Source organism: Tinamus guttatus, unplaced genomic scaffold, assembly GCF_059628265.1.
Source record: "Tinamus guttatus ecotype Peru unplaced genomic scaffold, ASM5962826v1 Tinamus_guttatus_pri_ptg000710l, whole genome shotgun sequence".
NCBI classification, from domain to species: domain Eukaryota; kingdom Metazoa; phylum Chordata; class Aves; order Tinamiformes; family Tinamidae; genus Tinamus; species Tinamus guttatus.
Genome location: NW_028289244.1, coordinates 4,335,280 through 4,355,175, shown reverse-complemented (window position 1 = coordinate 4,355,175; position 19,896 = coordinate 4,335,280). Strand labels below are relative to the sequence as shown.

Genomic DNA, 19,896 nt, shown 5'->3' with positions numbered 1-19,896 from the left:
GCTGGAGCCACAAGGTTGGGGTTAGGGAAGGAGCCCTGCGGCTGCAGCCTGCCCTGCCTTGGGGGCTGCTGCTGTGCTGGGAAGGGCAGGGGAAGGCTGGGGGAGGATCCTGCACTTACTGTTAGTTAATTAAATGTGGAAAGCTTAATTTGATAGCTGGTCTCTGCTGAGAAAGAGGGGCCTGCTCCCTCTAGAGCTCTGAGGTGGGACCCAGCTGGGGTAGCTTTTAAGCACTTCGAGCAGGTGCTGCTTTTACCTCTTTCCCCTCAGTATTTATTTTGGTGCTGGAGCTCCTCTCAACACCCAAGTCACTAGCCCTGGCTCTGTGGGGGTTACTACAGTGTAGGCCACAAAAAAATGTTGCATTTTCTCCACCACTAACCATTTGTAGAATTCCAAGTTCCAGGAACCATCTTCCCTAGCAAAAGACTGCAGAGACAGCTTTAGCCAAAGACTGGCTGATTTTACCACTTCTGTTCCTGGCAGTTAACTCATGCTGCAAGACACTTTGGTTCTTGCTTTCTCTCTTGAAGAGCCATGACAGGGTTGTTACTGTGCCCCCACACACACTCTACAGTTCTACTGTTCAGTTACACACACTCTGCATTCACCCTGCAGGGGCTGTAACTGGATGAGCCTTTAAAAAATGAAAACAAGGTTACTGGCAGGTTTTGTGAAAGGCTTTATTGTGTAGCTACCACCTTGTGAACAAGTATAACTTAGTGACTTAAGAAGAGTGAAGGCACATTCATTGACACTAATAGAGATTTTCTGTAGACAATTCATATATTGACATTTCCTCTCTTAACTTAGAGCAAATACAAAACTGTACACCAGCCCCTCTAACATGTGGCAACACTCAAGGTGAAGTTACAGTAGAACCATGAAGTCAGTGTGCAGAAAAAGTAACAGCAGAGGCCTCACTAGTATAGAAATGTAATGTACAAGTTTTAGTACAAACAACTGGTATAAAATCAGCAAAGTGAGTTTGCATTTTAGTTTCAAATAGAACTTTAATGGAAACTAAACACTTGATCATTCCAGTCGGAGAAACATTAACTTGCATAACTCGTATAAGTTCTTACACTGACATTTCCTACAGTGGAAAAGTTAAACACATCTGCTGCACAGAAGGTACCTGAAATTCAGAATTAAAAAAATAATGGCTACTTTTCCAATGTTAAGGGGTTCTCTCGAGGTTACCAGAGCCTTAGGAGGAGTTGGACGAGCATTGCTGAAGTAGTAGCGTGTGACATGTATCGCAAACACGGACAGGCTTGGGATAGGAGGGCAGTGCAAGTTCGTTACTGGAGCAAGTGTTGCAGAAGATGTCACCACAGTTCCTGCAGTGATGCTGCAACCAGAGGGTCACAGTGAGCGCTGCTGCCTAAAAACCCGGGCTGCCAAGAAGAGTAAAACTCGGGGTGCCAGAAACCACCCCCCATTGCTGCTCCGGGGAGAGCGCAGCCCCCCCTCGCCTCCACACTACGGAGAGGACCCCCCCTTCAAGCTCCCTTTAAAAGAAAGTCATTGATTTTAAAGACAGAGAATACCTCCCTACTTCATGCCCATGCCAAGATCTGGAATGGAAGCTGTCAATTTTTCCCATCAAACTACAAGTGCCTTAATAGCTCTGTTTTTGCGTGTGTGTGGTATGGAAAAAGTAAGAAGAAAAAAGAAAGGAGAACTCTACCTTCCTTCTTGAAAGACAGAATTCCTTTTCACATTGCTTGCAGTGTGTTGCTTCATCATCTTTCAGCCAGGTATGACCCTAGGAAATAACAACAGCAAAAATCACCATGCATATACACAGGTTATTTACTAGAGAGTTTGGAGGGCATTTACCATGAAATAGGAGTTAACTGTAGGAGGAAATATAAAGGTGAAGGAAAGGCATTTGCTAAGCCAAAATATCCATGAGGTCGGTCATAGAATCATTAAAGCTGGAAGGGACCTCTAGAGATCATCCAGTCCAACCCCCTGCACACGCAGGGTCACCTAGAGCACGTGGCACAGGACTGCGTCCAAGCGGGTTTGAAGATCTCCAGAGAAGGAGACTCCACAACCTCTCTGGGCAGCCTGTTCCAGGGCTCTGGCACCCTCACTGGTAAGAAATTTTTCCTTAAGTTCCTGTGGAACTTTTGGTGTTTCAGTTTGTGGCCGTTTCCTCTAGTTCTGTCGGTGGCCACCAGTGAAAAGAGGCCAGCACCATCCTCCTCACTGCCTCCCTTGAGGTACTTCTAGACACTGCTCAGGTCCCCTCTCAGCCTTCTCTTCTCCAGGCTGAACAGGCCCAGCTCCCTCAGCCTCTCCTCACAGGGCAGGGGTTAGATGTAAAGTACCTTCAGCGCTTTATTTACTTCTTTAATATCTTCCATCTTCAGCTTAGATCTGGGGAAAAAAAAGAAGTTTGTCATATACTAAAAATAAATTAATAGTTTTACAGAAAGCATACAATACAGTTTATCTGAGCAACTCTCTGGAGTTCCTGTTCTGTTAGGAGGACAGAAGTATCCCCTCTACCCCAAATACTGCATTTCCACAGAAGACAAGTACACAAGGACTACAGGATACAACCTCAATTTTGTATATACTTTGGGAGAAACACAAAACTTTCAGAGAAATGAACTGCAATACTAGGTCAAAGCTGAACTCCCACAACCCAGTGTCCTCTCATGGCCAGTGCCTGCACACAGGTGCCTCGAGAGGAGCACGAACCAGGGAGCACCGTGGGCTGCCCCGATCCTCCCCCAGGCTCTGGTGTTTTGCAGCTTAGGGCTTTGTGAGCCAGACACGAGGACTGCGTTCAGCAGCTTCAGTGAATCTCTTGCTCACGGATCAACCCAGTCTCTTGGAGCCCATAAATATCAGTGACACCCTCCCATGGGACAGCGCGTCCCAAGCACTGAGGTGGGTGCTGAGGATCAGCTCCAGCAACTGGCTCTGACCCTGCCCTCTGCTCCTGCCTTACCAGGGAGCAGCGGTCTCACAGGCTGAGATCAAGGCTGCAGCACTCACTCCATCACCTCCAACATGTACCCTGCAGCACTGCCTCTCTTAGCCACTCTCAATTATACCACTGATTTTTGCCACCTTTGAAAAGTTGTTCTTTTCCAAAGCTTTTCCATTTCAGTAACTTTGTTGAGATCATGCATCAGAACTACACGCAGCATTAGAACTGCAGTCCGGGCTTTCCTTTATTCCCTAGGGACTAACATCCAAGTCCCTCTGTGTTGCTGAACACTGGACTAATATTTCCACAGTGCTTCCTGTCGCATCTCCAAGCAGCTCTCAGCTGAGCACGGTTTCACATGCACCCATTCACCTCCCTTTCACACAAGGCAGAAAAAATACGGAATTCCACTGTGAGAACTGGCTTTTTGGGGTACTCCATTTTCTATCCTAGACAGTTTACCCATTGAAGAATCTCTTTCCCTTGCTTTCACCCCATGGCTGACGAGTTTCCTATGTACAGTAGTAATTGCTTTGTAGAATCCTCCCATTTACTGACAATTATGTGTTTCAAAGTGTTTTGTATGTTGCTTTGATAACTGATCCTCCAAGCCCTGTCACTTCCAGGAGTTCGGTTCCCAGGACTTACTGGCTGAGATGAAGCCCCATTTCTTGAAGGGCTTGTTCCTGTTCCTCACAGACCTTCTCTAACTGCTGCTTCTCATCCTGCAGTTTTCTCAGTTCCTATGAAAAACAAGCATAAAATCTCAGACTTGCCCTAAACACCCTTGAGCCTAGCCAGAATGCAGCACTCCTGTGCCCACAATGTAGGTGTGCAGACAAATATTGCTGTGTAATTTGCGCCTTTAAAATTTAAATGGATAAATACATAGCAGCAGATTCTCTTTGGCATAGTAAGAATTCTCATGCTTTTTAAAAATCAATTTTAAACACATCCTTTCCTATTGTGAAGGCTTGAAAGCATATGCTTATTTTAATATATACAGTCAAAAGACCCATGTGCTGTTAAATACGTTTTATTTGTGAGGTTTTTGTGCCCAGCTGTCTCATCCCAGATTCATACGCTTGCCAGTTTATGCTACATCAGCCCCTTTTCTGAAAGTGCTCAGAGGAAGAGGATGGTGCAGAAGAACACTCAGCTAAAGAGGAAAGCATTGCTGAGGTTCTTGGCTAGCTTTAATCCTGAACAGCGGCATGTTTGCACTGCACCTACCTTCTTCAGTCCTTCCATTTGTTGCAATTCTGTTTTAAGCAGTGTGGTAGTGTCCTTCTCTTGGTGCAGTTCTTTTTGCAAAGTTTGCCTCTGTTCTTTTTCAGATTTTAACTCTTTCTCCAGAGTGGAGCTGTTTAGAAATATGTGGTTTTAGAAAGCAGGAAAATATCCTATGGGACTGTAAGAATAGCAGGGGTACAAGAAAGAGGAACCTTGCCAAAAAAGGGGCTAAGCTTTTTTCTTTTTTTTTTTTCCTGAGTACCTATCTGACTAGTTTTAAATTGCTATGGTTAAACTAACCCAATACTCTGAAGTCTGAACAGTGGAAGAAGCCTCTTCCATAGGAATTAGCCACTTACTCCCCGAGGCCAGAAGCATGACCATATTTATGTCCTGAGCTGGTAACAAAGCCCTTGAAAGATCTGTCATTAGTCCACAGCGACCAGATTTTCACTGGTATGCTAGAAAACAGTGGCATGCTTTGAAAACACATTTCAAAATCCTCATCTTAGTGTTCACTTCACACACACACACACACACACACTCACTCTGCTTTCCTAGAACTCGCATACTTCCATCAATAATTACTAAGTCTAATGACTCAAATCTATCACTTTTTAGCTCTTAACACAAAAGAGATGCAAAACACAAATAAATAGCAGAAGGGAAGGAAAAAAAATGATTAGCTGAAATACCACTTGCTATCCAGCTGGGACATCTGCTGCCGACAAGTGTCAAGCCTGCCAGCAAGCTCTTGCTTCATCTTGTTGCATCTTTCTTCTGCAGCCTGCCTGGCCTTCTCTGCTTGCTGCAATCTGCAACAGAAAAAGGGGCACAAACATCTGTAGTTGATTCACACATTCCTTACACACACTGTAACTTTTTTCTTTTTTCCCTCCTTAGATCAACTGCACAGATCTTTATAGAATGGCAGAACTTAAAAGAGCTGGGACTTTTCTACTACAGTTTTGAGCTTGAAATTACTACCTCTCTTCCATTTGTTTCATAGCAGACATCATCTCATTTGTTTTGTCTTCAAAGGATGATATTGCTTCCGTTTTCTGTTGCAATGAACACTCTGCATTCTGCAGGAACAAAGTGAACAGGTATTTCCTTTTAGCTTTCTAAAGCACCAACTACTAGTCCTTAATGAATGTCTGTCACTACAAATAAAGTGTTTTGGCTTCTTACAGACTATGCCTAGGTTTAACCAGAACACAGAAGCAGAACACCAGGAACCACAGATTGGCCAGAACAGACACTCCTCAACTCATGCTGCTAGAGCTGCAGTAAGTCTTGATCTAAGAGAACATCTAAAAGGCAAAGGTGCTGTTCTATTTAGAGAGAGTCTGAGGAAATTAACTATCAGATTACATAAGCAGGATAAACAGATCAATTATGTTACTATTATAAGCTGATTGTAACAACTGCATCATTTGTTAGAAGACTAATCACTCAGTGGCCAGAATAAAGCACCCTTAAAACTCCCTTCTCTCTTTTGAGATATCTCCACTTTTTGAGTGATCCCATGATAAACCACACAGCACGTTCAAGGAGACTTCCTTTCTGTCCATGCTCAGGTTCAAACACCAATCATGGATGGCATTGGAAGTAAAACAATTCCTTTTACATTTTAAAAACAGAAATTCCTAATAAAATTGGTGCACAGAGTTCCTTCAGAAGCACATCATGCCCCCTTGGGCAGGCTTAACAGGTGAAGACCACTAGAGATACTCCTTTTGTACCCACCTGAGATTTGTGGAACATCTGCAGGTTAATGGCTTTCACCTCATCTAACTGTTGGCGGAGGGCAACCAAGGTGTCTTGTTTCTCATGAGTATCTTTTTCTAGAAGTTTCATGGCAATTTCCATTTCGGTTTTCATTCCAATCTGTAACTCCAGCTCTTTCTCTAGTTCCTTACAGAGAAATTTCCTAGTTACTGCTATATCATCATGCATCAGGGCTAAGTGGTTCCAGAACCCATAAAACTCCATATAGGAACTATATATTTTCTAATACCAAGAATACTTAAAGTAGATAAAATCAGATTCTTTCACTTTCTATACATATTTCCTCACCAGCCTGATTTTTTTTTCTTCTTTTAACTGCTTCCAGACATCACTGTACATTTCATCCAGACCCTGGCGTGACTGCTTATAGGTATCCAGTTCTACCTTTGTGTCTTCCTTTGTTACCTAGGAGGAGAAGAAAAAAAAAGAAAAAGAAAAGAGACAAAACTATGTACTTAAAGTATGTCTTGAATTCTTCTGTGAAATACAGCATGCTACTGTGCTATTTCAAACAAAATCCTCTTATTTTTAAAATTAATAACCTGTCAAACAGGAAAAAAAAAAGAATAAAAAGCAGAAGAGATTGAAAGGAGAGAAACCATTATTTTACTTTAAGCCCCTCTCCATTCTGCAGGTACATGTCTAAGTCAGTAGTAGAGTGAAACCTTATGTCTGCACATATTACGCACTAATTAGGAATGATCAACAGCTGCATTCAGTATGACCACATGTTTAGCATTCAAATTCAAAGTGGTTTCAAGAGTACTGAACTACAGTTGATCAAAACCAAAGGCTTATTTTAAGCACCCCATGATCTTTAAGCAGGTGTCCTACCTCTACACTTTTTTCACTCCGTTCTCGAATCAATTCGTTCTGCTGTTTTAACTGCTGCTGCTCTTCCTGCAGCGACCCAATCCGGTCGGTTGCTGCTGCAAGCTGGCACAAAGGGGCTGTATCAGTATTTAATCACTACACAAGCACTTAACATCTGCAAGGGTCCTAAAGTTTGTAGCTCAGCTTTTGTAGCAGATGCACTGCTCACTTCCCTCCCTGGCTTCTTCCTCCTCCCCAGCACCTCTTTCCTTTGCAAACACGTTCCCTCTACATCCAAACTTACTAAGTCCACTCATATTTGTTCACTTCAACTTTGCTTCATGCCCTCATCAATTGTTCTGAATATTTACCGGATAAAGAAATGCATCCTAGTGCAAACAAAGAAGCATCATGAAAATTACTAGAGAAACTAAGTTAATTTGTGCCATTCTTTGCAAATTTTCAGTGGATTATCACTTTAACTTTTTCCTCTGTGGGTTAAGGCTTCTGTTCAACCCTAAAATGAAGAGTATTTGAGCCATAAGACAGTCCTTGGGCCCAAATGCACAGGTTTGTGGTGTTCATTCAGGAATGAAGTAGCAGACATGGGGTAAGTCAGGGCTAACATCTACTGATGAAGCCTTAACACATTTTAATGGGAAGATACCCCAAAAAGATTGGAAATTGGACAATGAAGATATACATCAAACTTAAGGAAACCCCATCTAACAAATCAAGGCCCTAAAGAATTACTAACATAATGGAGAAGATTTCCACAGAGTTTGCTATTTTACACGAATCTCCTGTGCTTGATAAACACCACTGAAACACTCTAGCTCTAGGGTAAACTCTTAGGAAGTTTTGCCACTGATAGCAATGAGCTGAGGGAAAATAAGCAAGGTTTAGAGAAATAAATATTTAATGGACTAGATTCAAACCTCTTCCTGGAGTTTTGAATTGGTCTTTTCTAAACAGTCTATTTTGTTCTGAAGATCTGCAACCGTGCAACTACAAGGGAAAAAAACGTATAAAAACGATAGAAAAAAAATGTGAATATTCAGTATCTATTCCCATCCCCAAATTTTTCTTACTACCTTGTATTTGTTGTCAATGAATTACTTTGGTGAGCTGGGAGAAATTCACAGTAAGGACACTTGTCTCAAATTATGACAGGCCAATACAATAAGGTGCCAAACAGAAACAAATGTATAAGGATACAAATGAGGAGGATGGTGCTGGCCTCTCTTCAGTGGTGGCCACCGACAGATCTAGAGGAAACGGCCACAAACTGAAGCACCAAAAGTTCCACAGGAACTTAAGGAAAAATTTCTTCCCAGTGAGGGTGCCAGAGCACTGGAACAGGCTGCCCAGAGAGGTTGTGGAGTCTCCTTCTCTGGAGATCTTCAAACCCGCTTGGACACAGTCCTGTGCCACGTGCTCTAGGTGACCCTGTGTGTGCAGGGGGTTGGACTAGATGACCTCTAGAGGTCCCTTCCAACCCTGAGCATTCTATGATTCTATGATAAGTTTGTGACCCTATTTAGCTTTTGCAGTCTAACACCTCTCTGATGTTGAAGAGGGTAAGGGAAGGCTGTTCCTTCCACTGAACAAGCCATGATGAAAAAAACAGAGAATCTTCATGTAAAAATAAACTTCCAAATGTCCTTGTAACAATTATCTGGTTTTTCTTTTTTTTTTTTTAATCAGAAAAGGCATTTGCCAGACAAAAATCTACAGGACTGGTAACAGAGCTATTTAAAGCCGTGCCAGAAAGGCTAAACAGAACAAGTTTCAGTGCATCAGAATAGACAGAAATCTCACCTTAGATGTCGGTTAAGTTCTTCTACATAATGCTTCTGGTCAAGCACAGCAGTAATCCCTCCATCTCTAGTTATAAAAATGAGAACTGATTTATGAAGAAACTTCACTCTAAAGAGTTAGTTTGTACTAAGGTTTTCAGCATAGACTTGCAAACATATCTGAAAGAACTTTTGTTTTCTTTCCTTATAAAAATACTTCTGAGAGTGCTAAGAAGCAGTAGGAAAACGAGGATTTTTAGTCTGCAAATCTAGAAACTGAGATACCATTAAGATTTTGTGTCCCCCTTTAACAGACTTCATTTAATCTTACACACTAAGCTTGAGAAAACACATTTCCTAAGGTTGGGGAAGAAAAGAGCATGTGGATGTTCTATTGAAACAGTGGAAAGTATTCTCTTACAGTCAACTTTAGTACAGTTTTCAAAAAAAAAAAAAAAAAGAGAAAAGAAAAGAAAAGGAAGGGACCTGGAATATGCTTTTAATTTAAGAAAGTGAAACTAATTAAGCACTTATTTTTACAACATGACAGCAGCTTTCAAGACATATTATTGATCTCAAAGGCAGTCTTTCCTTTCAGAAAGGAAGGGCTAAAAGCAGCTCCAAGTACTACTAATCTCATGCCACACCCCCTGTATTTTATGTATTTGTCACTCCTCATACCTTGCATTGCTGTGTCTCCTCAGCTGCTAAACAGTAAAGTGCTCTGAAGCATAAGAGAGAAACTGGGAAGCCCTCCCCATCCACAAGCCTTCTAGATACAGTGATACTATCAGTTACACTTCACCAAACACTTACGTGAGTAGCTGACTGCTTTTTCCTTAAGTAACCTCTTCCCAAAAGAGAGCTACTTAAACATTTAAAAACACTTCTGAAACAATTTGAGGCAGTGTTTTATCAGGTGGCCTGGCAGGTCATGCTGCCTAAGAACAAATAACAATGCTAACTGAAACTTCTGGTATGCTTAATTTGGTCCCGACTTCAGGACACAATAGACTCTCCACATTGTACTGCTGTTAAAGCTACCATCCTTCAACCTTTGAAAGCTATGACCTTTGTTTAGCAAACAAAACACTTAAGATTCTTTTTTTTTTTTGGATAATTAAAAGAATTAGAGAGATCTGTAGCATTGACTCTCTGTTATTATAAAAAGCAAAACAAAACGAACAAGCACCACTCACATATGCTGATTATTACAACCAGGAAATCATCATACGTACTGTTTGCCATCACTGTCCTGAGTTTCCTTAAGGTACAAGGAAAAATCAATCACTCCAACCTAAAAAATAAATTTAAGACATAAACATATCTTTGCAGTGCAATTTTGAACAGCAGCATGCGTTAGTGTATTTGGAAAAAGGTAAGCTTAGAAAGAGAGATAACACCTATCTTCTTCCTAACTGAAGTCAATTTGTACAAGAGAGGGTTTGTCACAAAACCATCAAAATGAAGACCATAGTGTGCTCAGCGTCCTAGAAGTTATTAATTTTAACAGTGATTCTATGAGCTGTTTCTCACATGGAATAAATATAAGTAAACACAACACACACACTACAGACTCCTTCCCACAGCCCTCAAAAGTCTCTCCAAACCCATAAAACTCAAAGCTTAAACTAGCAGACAAGTCTTCCAAATATATCTCTTGTAATTATCTTAGTTCATTTTTGATCTCTCATAAGGCATTCAAATGCCTGTCTATGAAAGCACAGGCAAAGACAAACCAACCTGTGTATCAGGTCTAAGAACTCTGGAACAATTTGGTTCAAGTGTTTACGGATGATGCTTAATTATTACAGGCAACTTAACGGCTGATCTTATTAAAATTATAATCTTCACCTGGGAATCCAAATCTTCTCCTTTCAAGCAAAGGTTTGCATCAATAACATTCAGTCCAACTAGCAGACCCACAATGACTGCTCCTTCCTCTTCCATCATCAATGCATCAGGTTCATAAAATTCACTAGAAAAAACATCATAAGCCAGCACTGCATGTCATAACAATTAGAATGGCACTTGTATCACTTCAGGCACCTAGGGCTATATGGTCCTTACACAGCTCTAATGTTTATAGTCTGATCAGTCCCTCCTCAACAGTTTATTGCATAAGACAGAAGGTGCAGAAGTTGCACAGAACCATATTCTGCTCGTTTTGTTCACTGCAAAACCAATGAATAACTTGCTCCTCTGCAGGTTGCACAAAAAAAAAAAAAAAAAAAAAAGGAAAAAGGCTTAAACTAGTCAATTAAAGATCTCTAACTATAAAACAATTCAAGGATCTAGTGAATACAACCTACATGTGCTCATTCTATTACCTGAGCAGATGCTTGTTGTCCAAGAGTACTTTGAGATAATCTGCCAGTTTCTTTTGCATGAGTGCAAGATAAAGCCAAGCCCTTCCTCTTCCTACAGCAGTCCTAAAAGGAAAAGTTGCAAGTTTTGGTAAAACTAGAACACCTTCAAAAAACTTCAAATGTTTTCAAACGCTATTTTTAATCCGACAGCATTGCTGAATCAGAATCGCAGGACAGCTTAAGATGCCCTCTCAGAAAAGCTAATGCCTCCAGCATACACTATCTTCCCCTTTAGGAATGAGATCTCAATAAGTCAAGGTGAGAGGGTATAGGAAGGATTCCTTTTTTCCTCCCCCAGAGGTATAGGTGATTTGTATCATTCCTAATAATCAACTTACTTTAACTCTGGCAGATTTTTAACACTAGTTGCTATATCTGATGCTTCAGGACAAAGTTTCTCCACTATTTCCAAAGGGCCAAAAAATGATTTGTTCTGTCCAATAAAAGTCTTCTTCACTAAAGAGAACATAGAGAGAGGTTTGTGGGGAAAAATGACAGGCTGCTACCTTCAACTCCAGAGCCACAAATTTTAGTCTCTGTTTTACTTCATCTTACCATGTTCTCCTATGGAAACATGACATTAAAAAACCCTTGACTAACAGACAGTACATAGCATATCAGAAGACAAGCACATAGGTACACAGGGAGTATTGATTAGTATGTTATAGGGCATAATTAATATTAATTTCTCATGAAAGCCCAAGTGAGCAGGCAGCAGGGCAGGACCCGGCCACCCGGCCTGTCCCCCTCCCACCCCGGCATGAGGCACACGCGGGCGCCCACCTTTCAGCCCATGCTTGAGGCAGTGCTCCAGCACCACGAAGAACTGCTGCAAGGGCGGGAAGTCTGAGTCCAGCGTCCGGCCCAGGCTCAGGGCCGACTGGATGAGCGTCTTGATGCTGAGCTTCATCATGTTCATGAGGTTTGCGCGCTCCTCCATGGCGTGGCAGCGGGCAGCTGGCACATAAGCGGGAAAAGAATAAAGAAAGAGGTGGAAAAGGTGGGTCTTGTTTTGTTTGTTTGCGTTTTAAGAAGTGCAGGCTCCCCTTCCGTGGCTGTCACAGGGGTGGTGAGCGCAGAGCCACCGGCTGGGTCTCCATCTTGCCGAGGGGTGAAATGAGGCCGAGGTGCCCCCCTCCTCCCCAAACAGTGTCTGCGGGGAGCTCGAGGGTTAACAGGGGGGCTCACGGCGGCGGGGCCAGCCCGGTGCCGGTACCGGGACTCCTGGGTCGGTACCGGGGCGCCTGGGCCCCTCCCCGCGGGGGCGCTGCAGGCTGCAGCGCGGCCCCCTCGTTACCACAGAAACAGCCCCCACCCCGCCCCGGGAACTCTCGCGAGACCAGCACGCGGCGGCGGGCGCCATTTTAGAAGGGGATTTTCGCTGCGCGGCGCCGCGCACGCCCTGCGCTCTCCCCGTCCCGGTGCCTTCCCCGCGTCCCACGCGGTTCCCCCCGTCTCCGGGAGAGGCCGCAGCGCAGCGGCGAGAATGACAACCGCACCCCAGAGAGGCCTCAGCCTGCTCGGGGACGTGGAGCGCGCTCCCTGCTTTCCTCAGTTCCAGCCCTGCTGCCGAGCGGCGCCCGGCTCCCCTTCCCCTGAGGAGAAGGGGCAGCGCTTCTCCCCCGATGCAAGGGTGAGACAAACTGCCGCGTATCCGCAGCCGGGGCACTTTCTGGCAGGTGCTGCCAGGCCCCTGGCCAAGTAAAACGCCCCTTATGCCGGCGCTGTTGCACTAGGAGAAGCTGCTCTCACCTGCGGATCAAACATAACGCTCCCTGCAGAAACACAGTCACTGAGGACCGAGGTTAACAGGTAGAACCCCTGCGTCACCCACATGCAAGGTTGCTAATGCTATTCCTAACAGCATGCAAGACTCTGGGGGTACTAATTTTCATTATTACCTTATCTCTCACAGCATATTAATTCAGGGCTATTAGTGCAACAAAGTCTTCTGTGTCAGAAGAGCCAAAACAGTCTTAGTAATCCACATTCCAAGACAAAAAGAAGCACAGAGTCTTGTCTGCTCAGTAGGCTGTTCCTAACCACTACCTACAGTGAGTGTAGTGGATGTCTCAGAACTGATTATAAGGTTTGAGATGAGGTTGAGAAATAGAAGGGTTGTAATATTTTGACAATTTAATGCCAGCATTGTCAGGCTAGACAACAGAAACAGGATTAAAAAACAGCTGGCTATAGAAAGACAAAGTCAGGGCCCTTCCATAAGTGTTAGGATACTTCGGTGGCAGCTCATCAAGTTATTCTGGCGGTTTCCTGAACTTGGATTTTTAGGTATGCTTTGCTTGTAAGCCTTGCTCAGGAGATATGTATTGTATCAGCCACAAGTCTTTATAATATAAATTTGTGAATGAAAATTTATTTACAAACGCAAATTTAAGTGAAAACCATATCTTCATAAGTATTTGCACTAAGTTTAAATAATCACCTGTTCTAATTTCTAAACCATTGCAAGTTTAGACAGCCAAGTGCTTCTTTTTTTACAAGTTGGTACATGCAAACTAGCCAGGTATTACAGCAGCACAGATTTCCAAAGTCAGGCCTGGAAGATTAGAAAGTTGAGTTGCTTAAGTGCAAAAGATCACAGACATTATGGTGCAGTCATTAAGGACAAGATCACACAGTCTCTTACCTCATCCAACAGATTTGTTTTAAGATCATTTTGAATCCCTGTGCTTGTTTACTGCACGCTATTCAGCAGACCTTGAAGTAGGAAAAAAACTGAAGCATGAAGAATACTTGACAGTTCTCCATCTCTGGCTCTTTAAGACTGCAAATCTTTCCTGATTTGTGTTTAGATTGGTAGCTCCCCACCTCTCCAGACAGGCAGGTGAGTTTCTTCAGTGGCAGACACTAGTTTTAAGATGTGCCTTTCTTTCTCTATCTGTCCACATTAATTAGTTCCTTTAAAAAGGACCAACAGATCTGAAGTAGCAGGTAGTGAAAAATATGTCAGGAAGGAACAAGTTGCTAGCACTACACAGGTCTTTTCTTGCAGACCAAACAAGAAGGTTATTTTTTTAAAAATACCTCCTTTAAATACTGTGCTTAGTCAAGGGTAATGGTGGAGTCATTACACATGGGAGGGCAGATTAGGCCTGCTCATCTTTTTTTTTTTTTTTTTTTATTCTACATCTAGGTTATAAGCAGATTTTTTTACACAGAATTTTCAATAAAACCTTTCAACATATCCAAATACTTTGAACAGTGTAGCGAGGTGGTGTTGTATTGCCTTATTTTACAGTTAGGAAGCTGAAAGATTCATTGAAAGATCAGGATAAAAGTGCAATCAAGCCTGAGGGCTCTATTTCGGGGAGAATGTCTTAAAGTCCCCCTAAATGCTGCATGTTCTGTTGTGTGATGTAGGTTCATAACAAATCTGAAGTTTGGTTTGAGACTGTGTAATAGATATGGAGAAATCTAAATTCTGTCCAGGAAAACTAGATTATTTTAATCTCTGCTGGTTTCAAAAAAAAAAAAAAAAATCAAGGAACATTTACACACACACACTCCCAAATGCCCTGAACAACCCCCCCCCCAAGCAGTATCTTATTTCACCAAGAGCCACAATTCATCCCCAGAGAACTCCAGCTTGAGTACTGGAGTACTGAAGTATTATTAAAACAAGAAGGTCAGAACCAAAACTGAGCTCCCCTGGTCCAAAAACACTAGCAGTAGCCTAGGAGCCTGGCAGACAAGGTCTCCAGTCAGTACTCCACTTGAACAGTTTGTTTCCACTACGATCTGTGTATGACTTGGGTGGTATCAAACAACTCAATCTGCACTAAGATCCTAAAGATAACTAAAGCTGTTTTAATTCAGTTGTAAGAGGCTCATTCCAGATATCCATATGGATTGTTACATACATAAATATGGATGTTTAATAAAGCAAGCTGTAGTTAAATAAGACATTTTAGCATAGATAAAAAATAATTTATAATAAATGTATTTCCTAATCTTTCTGCCAGTATCCAACAAGTGTAGTTCCTTCTCTGAGCCACTTAGGAAGAATCAGGAATGAGCCTCACCTCCTACTAGTGCAGTCAGGCTGCTGCAGAGAGGAACTTCAAGGGACAAGGAAAAAGTAATCAAAAGCCTTATGTATAGAAAATGAAGTTAACTTTTGCAAATATATCGAATGTAGGATTTTTCCAGCTCTAATATATTTCATTAAGTTCCATGTGTTGTGTAAGTTTCCTTAAAAAACAAAGAGTTTTAAAAGTCAGAGTAATAATCACCGCTGACACTGATAGCCGCCATTTACAGGAGCCAACTTATTTGTGCACCAGAGAAGCAAGGTAACTAAAGAAACAACCGTACTTGTTCTGGCGGTGCTGTCACTGCCCACGGGCTTGGACATGAATCCTACCAAAGCTGCAGACTTCAGAGCGTGGCCGTAGCTCAGCGCTAAGTTTTCCGAGGCTTTCTTAGCCAGCGAGAAGATGGGCGCGGACCATCTTGCTTCTTCCGCGGCTTTCTCTCTCCCCTCATTTCTCAGCTCGGCGGGGTTGGGAATGAGGCTTTTGTCGATAATTTCGAAGTCTTCTCCCCGCTCCGCGCCCGCCGGGCTGCAGCTCTCGCCGTCAGCCATCTTGGAGGGGTCACGTGACGCCAGTCATGAGTCGCGGCGCCCGCCCCGCCCCGCGGCGGCTGCGCGGCCCCGAGCGCGGGAGCGAGCGGAGCGGCCCGCGCTGCTGCGCGCCTGCCCGGTGTGGAGCGTCAGCTTCGCTTAGAAGCGGCGCAGTATTTGATTTTTTTTCCCCTCTCCCTCCCTCCCTCCCTCATTTTTAAAAAATGAAACTTAAGAGATTCATATTATTCCTCCATAATTCAGACTTTCCTAACTTGATTAAAATGTGGGTATATGTGGCAGGTTTGGAGTGGTAAAAAGTGCTCTTGGAGTGGTAAAAAGTGCTCACTTACATCAGTGACATTATAAATGAGTTGTAGTCTGTGAGGGTGCGTCGTTAGCGTGGCTTTGTTTGTTAGGAGAGATTGATCATGGAGCAGAACTGATGCCAGTTGGAAAGTTTGGCCTTACTAGGGGTCTTGAATAGCAATACAGCCTACACAGGCATGGTATAGCATCCATGCTCTCCATCCCATGTGTATCCAAGATACTAACCCATGGCTAAATGCAGTAAAGGCTGCATATTAGTTGCATATTAGTTCTTGATACAGTGGTGGTGGTGGTGGGGAACAACACTCCCCCCCCCCCTTTTTTTTTTCTTCCCATAAGAAATAACCAGATGGAGAAGAGGGGAAAGAATAGCAGGACTGGAGTTTTAGTAGTCTTCCAGCAAAGGAAATCTTCAGGTTTGCATTTTACTTGTTTCTCCCACCATAAACTTAAAAGATTGACTGTGTCTTCTAGACTTCTCAAACACTGAAAATTTAACATCTTGTATTCCACAAAACAGGGAAACTAATATTTTTGTTGAGAAATAGATCAGCAGCCTCTTATTCAATCATTATTTAAGATAAGTAGAGACTTTTAGGTCCACTTGCTAAGGGGTAAAGAAATAAGTTGTACTCCATCTTGTGGACTGAAGTAGTATTTGACAGTGTGTCTATAAGCAATTATTACCCAGTAGCTTTACAGGATCTTATGTTTGACTGCATTAATATAACTATTTGATTTAAGTAAGCCTTGACCTTGACTTTTTGCCTTTTACAATCCACCCAATACTAGAATCAGGACAATATTAGTTAGAGAAGGAAAACAGACTTACAGACTTTGAAATAACCTTTCTCTTTCAAGAAAGATAAGGAACAAGACCTGAAAAATTTGCGACTGAAAACGAGACTCCTACTCATCTCTCACTCTCCTGCTCCCATTAGGTCATGACTCACCTGACTGCCCAGTTTAACATTACAATCAGATAAACATTAAAAATATCCAGTGAAACTAGGACATAGTTTCTTGATCGTCTTTCTGTGTGTTACTATTAGAAAAAACCTTCTAATGTGTATAGTAAAGAAATATTTGGTCATTTTATTTTAGTGCATGTTGGAGCTCATATAGCAACTTTTATACTGTACCTAAGAAAATTGGTGGGAACATTTTGCTACACAGTCATACGATTTCTGACTATACGGTCAAAGTGACTAATTTTAGGAAGTCGGTCACTGACCACATTAAATGTCCTTTCTTCCTCCTTTTCATTTTAAAGCAAACAAGATGTCTTGCAACACTAAAACTAATCTCTGCGGCAGGGAGTCTTTTTTTGTTGTTCACAAAGTGTAATAGTTTCCCTACAGAGAGTCCATGGAGTACGTAGCTTAAATAGGACACAGCTGAAAGGTTTTTTTTTTTTTTTTAAAAGGTAGATTATTGCTTCAGTTTCAATTCACATATTTGACAAGGAAGTTACTGAACTTTGTCACTCTGTCTCACTATATAATTTTAAGAGAAGAATCAACAAGAGAGTTCAGACAAACCATTCAAAAGGAACAGCTAGAATGGCAATGATATACACATACATAATACAGCTATCAAGAATGATCTTCCAGTGACTACAGCATCATCACATGTCAATAGAACATTAGCTGCTTCAGGTGTGGTATTCCCTCCCACCTTTTCCTACAAGCCTTAAATCATTCGCCCACTTGTGCTTTGAAATATATGAATGGGGAAAAGCATTATTAGTAGCAAAGGATAACATATTTCCTTCAGGAACTAAAAAAAAAAAATCTTGATATCACTAAATTAATTCCCCCATTATATCAGCACCATCAAGTTATTAAACTTTTAGAGACAACAGTTTAGCTGTTATTGCACTTACAGTGCAGCTAATCAGTTAACAGCCTTGCCAATCAGCTTTAATCAAAGAGCTTGCTTAAGAGCCTGAAATTATTTTCATTTGAGTCATTGCACCTGTCTTAAAGCAGTTACTACTCTACCACAGCTTTATGTTTCCCCATCCAAATGCACTAGTTCATGCCATCCTTGAGAAAAAAATACCCTTGTTGCTTCTGAAAGAATCATCTTGAAACTAATTTCATAAGTCACTGGAATCCCTGAGAGAAAACTGAAGTAGTTCTAGATGAAAGTAATGAAACAATCTGAATTAAAGAGACGAGTAATTTACAAGGAGGAGGACCAGAACAGTGTATATGTTTTTCTAGTCTATTACTTTCTCTTTAGGAAAAAAAAAAATAGAAACACAGTGGGCAAGAATATCAGAAAGCAGATAAAAATTACATGCTTACCAATTTTCCTTTTTGGTGCTGTAATACAGTATTTATCAGTAGAGGAAACAGAGCCATCAGTAGAACTTCCCACTAGGCGACACTACAGCACTGCCTTATTCACAGTGCAGAGTCTGCCGTGGAGCATCAATGCGCCATAAGAGCAAATACCGTGTTGTGGAGGTACCTGGGAAACAGCAAAGAGCTCTCAAGATGTTACCTTTCTAGCAGGTTTTGAAAATAGGAGAGTTTTGACCAGTCTTAAAGACAGACAGGGATTTTGGACATCTTTATGTAACCTTCTGTTGGGAACAGAACTGAAACAACAGTCTTACTATCCTAGAAACACCTCTTTTTTTTTTTTTTTTCCTCATTGGGGTCGGTAGTCTAAAAAGAATTGTAGATCTGGAAAGCAAGCTAAGATACATACCTGAGCAACTCACAGTGCTGCAGCCCCCAGGACATAAGCTGTGCTCACAGAGGCCATTTTGAGAAGAGGAAGCACTTGCCTGGATGGCTTTTATAGGAGGTTCAAAGTTGTGTCAGGTGAACATATGCCTGCACATACTCTCTGTTGTAATCCTTGCTCTGCATAAAGTCAGGGTCATTTACTAGTTTCAGAATTTCATGGGATATTTTGGTAAGGTCAGAATTTACAGGAAATTTGGGCTGTTAAGAGTTGTTGCATAATACTGCAAATCCTTCATAGGAGTCAGAAAGGAGTTATAAATTTTCAGCTAGAAATAAGCAGAAAGGGTCTAATAACAAATACCTTTAGTATGCTGCCGATGGCATTAACAATAATGTGCTGAGTTTCTGTTGGCCCTCTCCTCATGTAACACAGGTCTTTTAAACTCTCATGATCAAGAGGGTTCCTTTTCAAACAGAAGACCTCCTACTTAGGGCTGAACTTTAAAAGCATGTAAAGATGAAAGTTACTGAATTTATCAAACAGTGAAAGAACCGTAATTTATAATAACGAGGGTGGCAATAAAGAAGAGTAGTAATGACATGAATTAAATAAAGTGGGGATCATTCATCATTTTAGATGAAACTTTTGAGCTGTGTGAAAGAGACCTTTAACTGAATTGCTACTTTGTGCAAATGGGGAGACAAAGACACCTCCAGTAGACAGCAATATTTTGTTAAGAGAGAGTAATAATTGGCATCCAGCTGTTAAGATATGGTGTCTTGCCGTCTTTCCGTTTCCTTTTGGTTCTATTAATTCCAAAAGATTTTACACATTGCCCTTACTGCTGCTTGGAAATATGATATTAGTAACTGTAACAGTCCTGTGTGTGAATCATCCTTTTTTTTTTATTAAACAAAACAAAACAAAACAAAACAAATGCTGGATCTTAATCTGGAGATGACCCTATTCACTGATGCAAGGAATAAAAATGCAAGGTCTTAAAATAATAAAGGCTGAAACTAGAATAGTTTCATTTTTTTTCCCAATAAACATAAACAAGCATTCATTTTTAAAATATAATAAGAATAGTAACAAATTCTATAATTCTCTGCAAATTACTGTTTCAGGCTGTGGTCTTGTCAGATTTTATAAGCTCCTAACTCCAGTACTGCCCGGATGTGCTGATATTGCTTTCCCTTGAGTCAATGCTTTATAATGGTTTAGAGCATAGGGCCACCTGAAGTGCAAAGTTTCAGATAATACAGAGGCTCTAGTTTGATCTTTAACCATTTCAGGGTTGTCATTTGCAGTCATTAAATA

At 41.7% G+C, this 19,896-nt stretch overlaps 1 protein-coding gene across 2 annotated transcripts; it reads right to left on the bottom strand.

Annotated features, from left to right (window-relative positions):
• Positions 1-835: 835 nt before the first annotated feature.
• On the bottom strand, positions 836-15,587 carry RUFY1 (RUN and FYVE domain containing 1). 2 transcript variants are annotated; one of them, XM_088536832.1, is made up of 18 exons: positions 15,294-15,587; positions 11,742-11,915; positions 11,297-11,414; positions 10,920-11,021; positions 10,444-10,567; positions 9,828-9,886; positions 8,612-8,677; positions 7,729-7,798; positions 6,812-6,913; positions 6,266-6,382; positions 5,936-6,103; positions 5,174-5,271; positions 4,882-5,001; positions 4,187-4,316; positions 3,602-3,696; positions 2,343-2,391; positions 1,694-1,771; positions 836-1,354 (listed from the first exon to the last, which is right to left on the bottom strand). In XM_088536832.1, exons 1-18 carry the CDS (start codon positions 15,562-15,564, stop codon positions 1,211-1,213), a joined length of 2,085 nt encoding a protein of 694 aa, XP_088392958.1. In that variant the 5' UTR covers positions 15,565-15,587; the 3' UTR covers positions 836-1,210. The 2 variants fall into 2 exon arrangements, with proteins under 2 accessions (XP_088392958.1, XP_088392959.1); XM_088536833.1 differs by lacking the exon at positions 15,294-15,587 and adding an exon at positions 13,606-13,889.
• Positions 15,588-19,896: the final 4,309 nt, after the last annotated feature.

What these genes read in the sequence shown, in the direction of transcription:
- RUFY1 (XM_088536832.1), bottom strand. Translation starts at nt 15,564, where the DNA reads ATGGCTGACGGCGAGAGCTGCAGCCCGGCGGGCGCGGAGCGGGGAGAA. An exon ending in TGACAGCACCGCCAGAACAA is followed by an intron (nt 11,916 to 15,293) that starts GTACGGTTGTTT and finishes CTTATGTGCCAG; the next exon opens with CTGCCCGCTGCCACGCCATG. An exon ending in TCCCAGCTGGATAGCAAGTG is followed by an intron (nt 4,317 to 4,881) that starts GTATTTCAGCTA and finishes ATTTCTAAACAG; the next exon opens with CTCCACTCTGGAGAAAGAGT.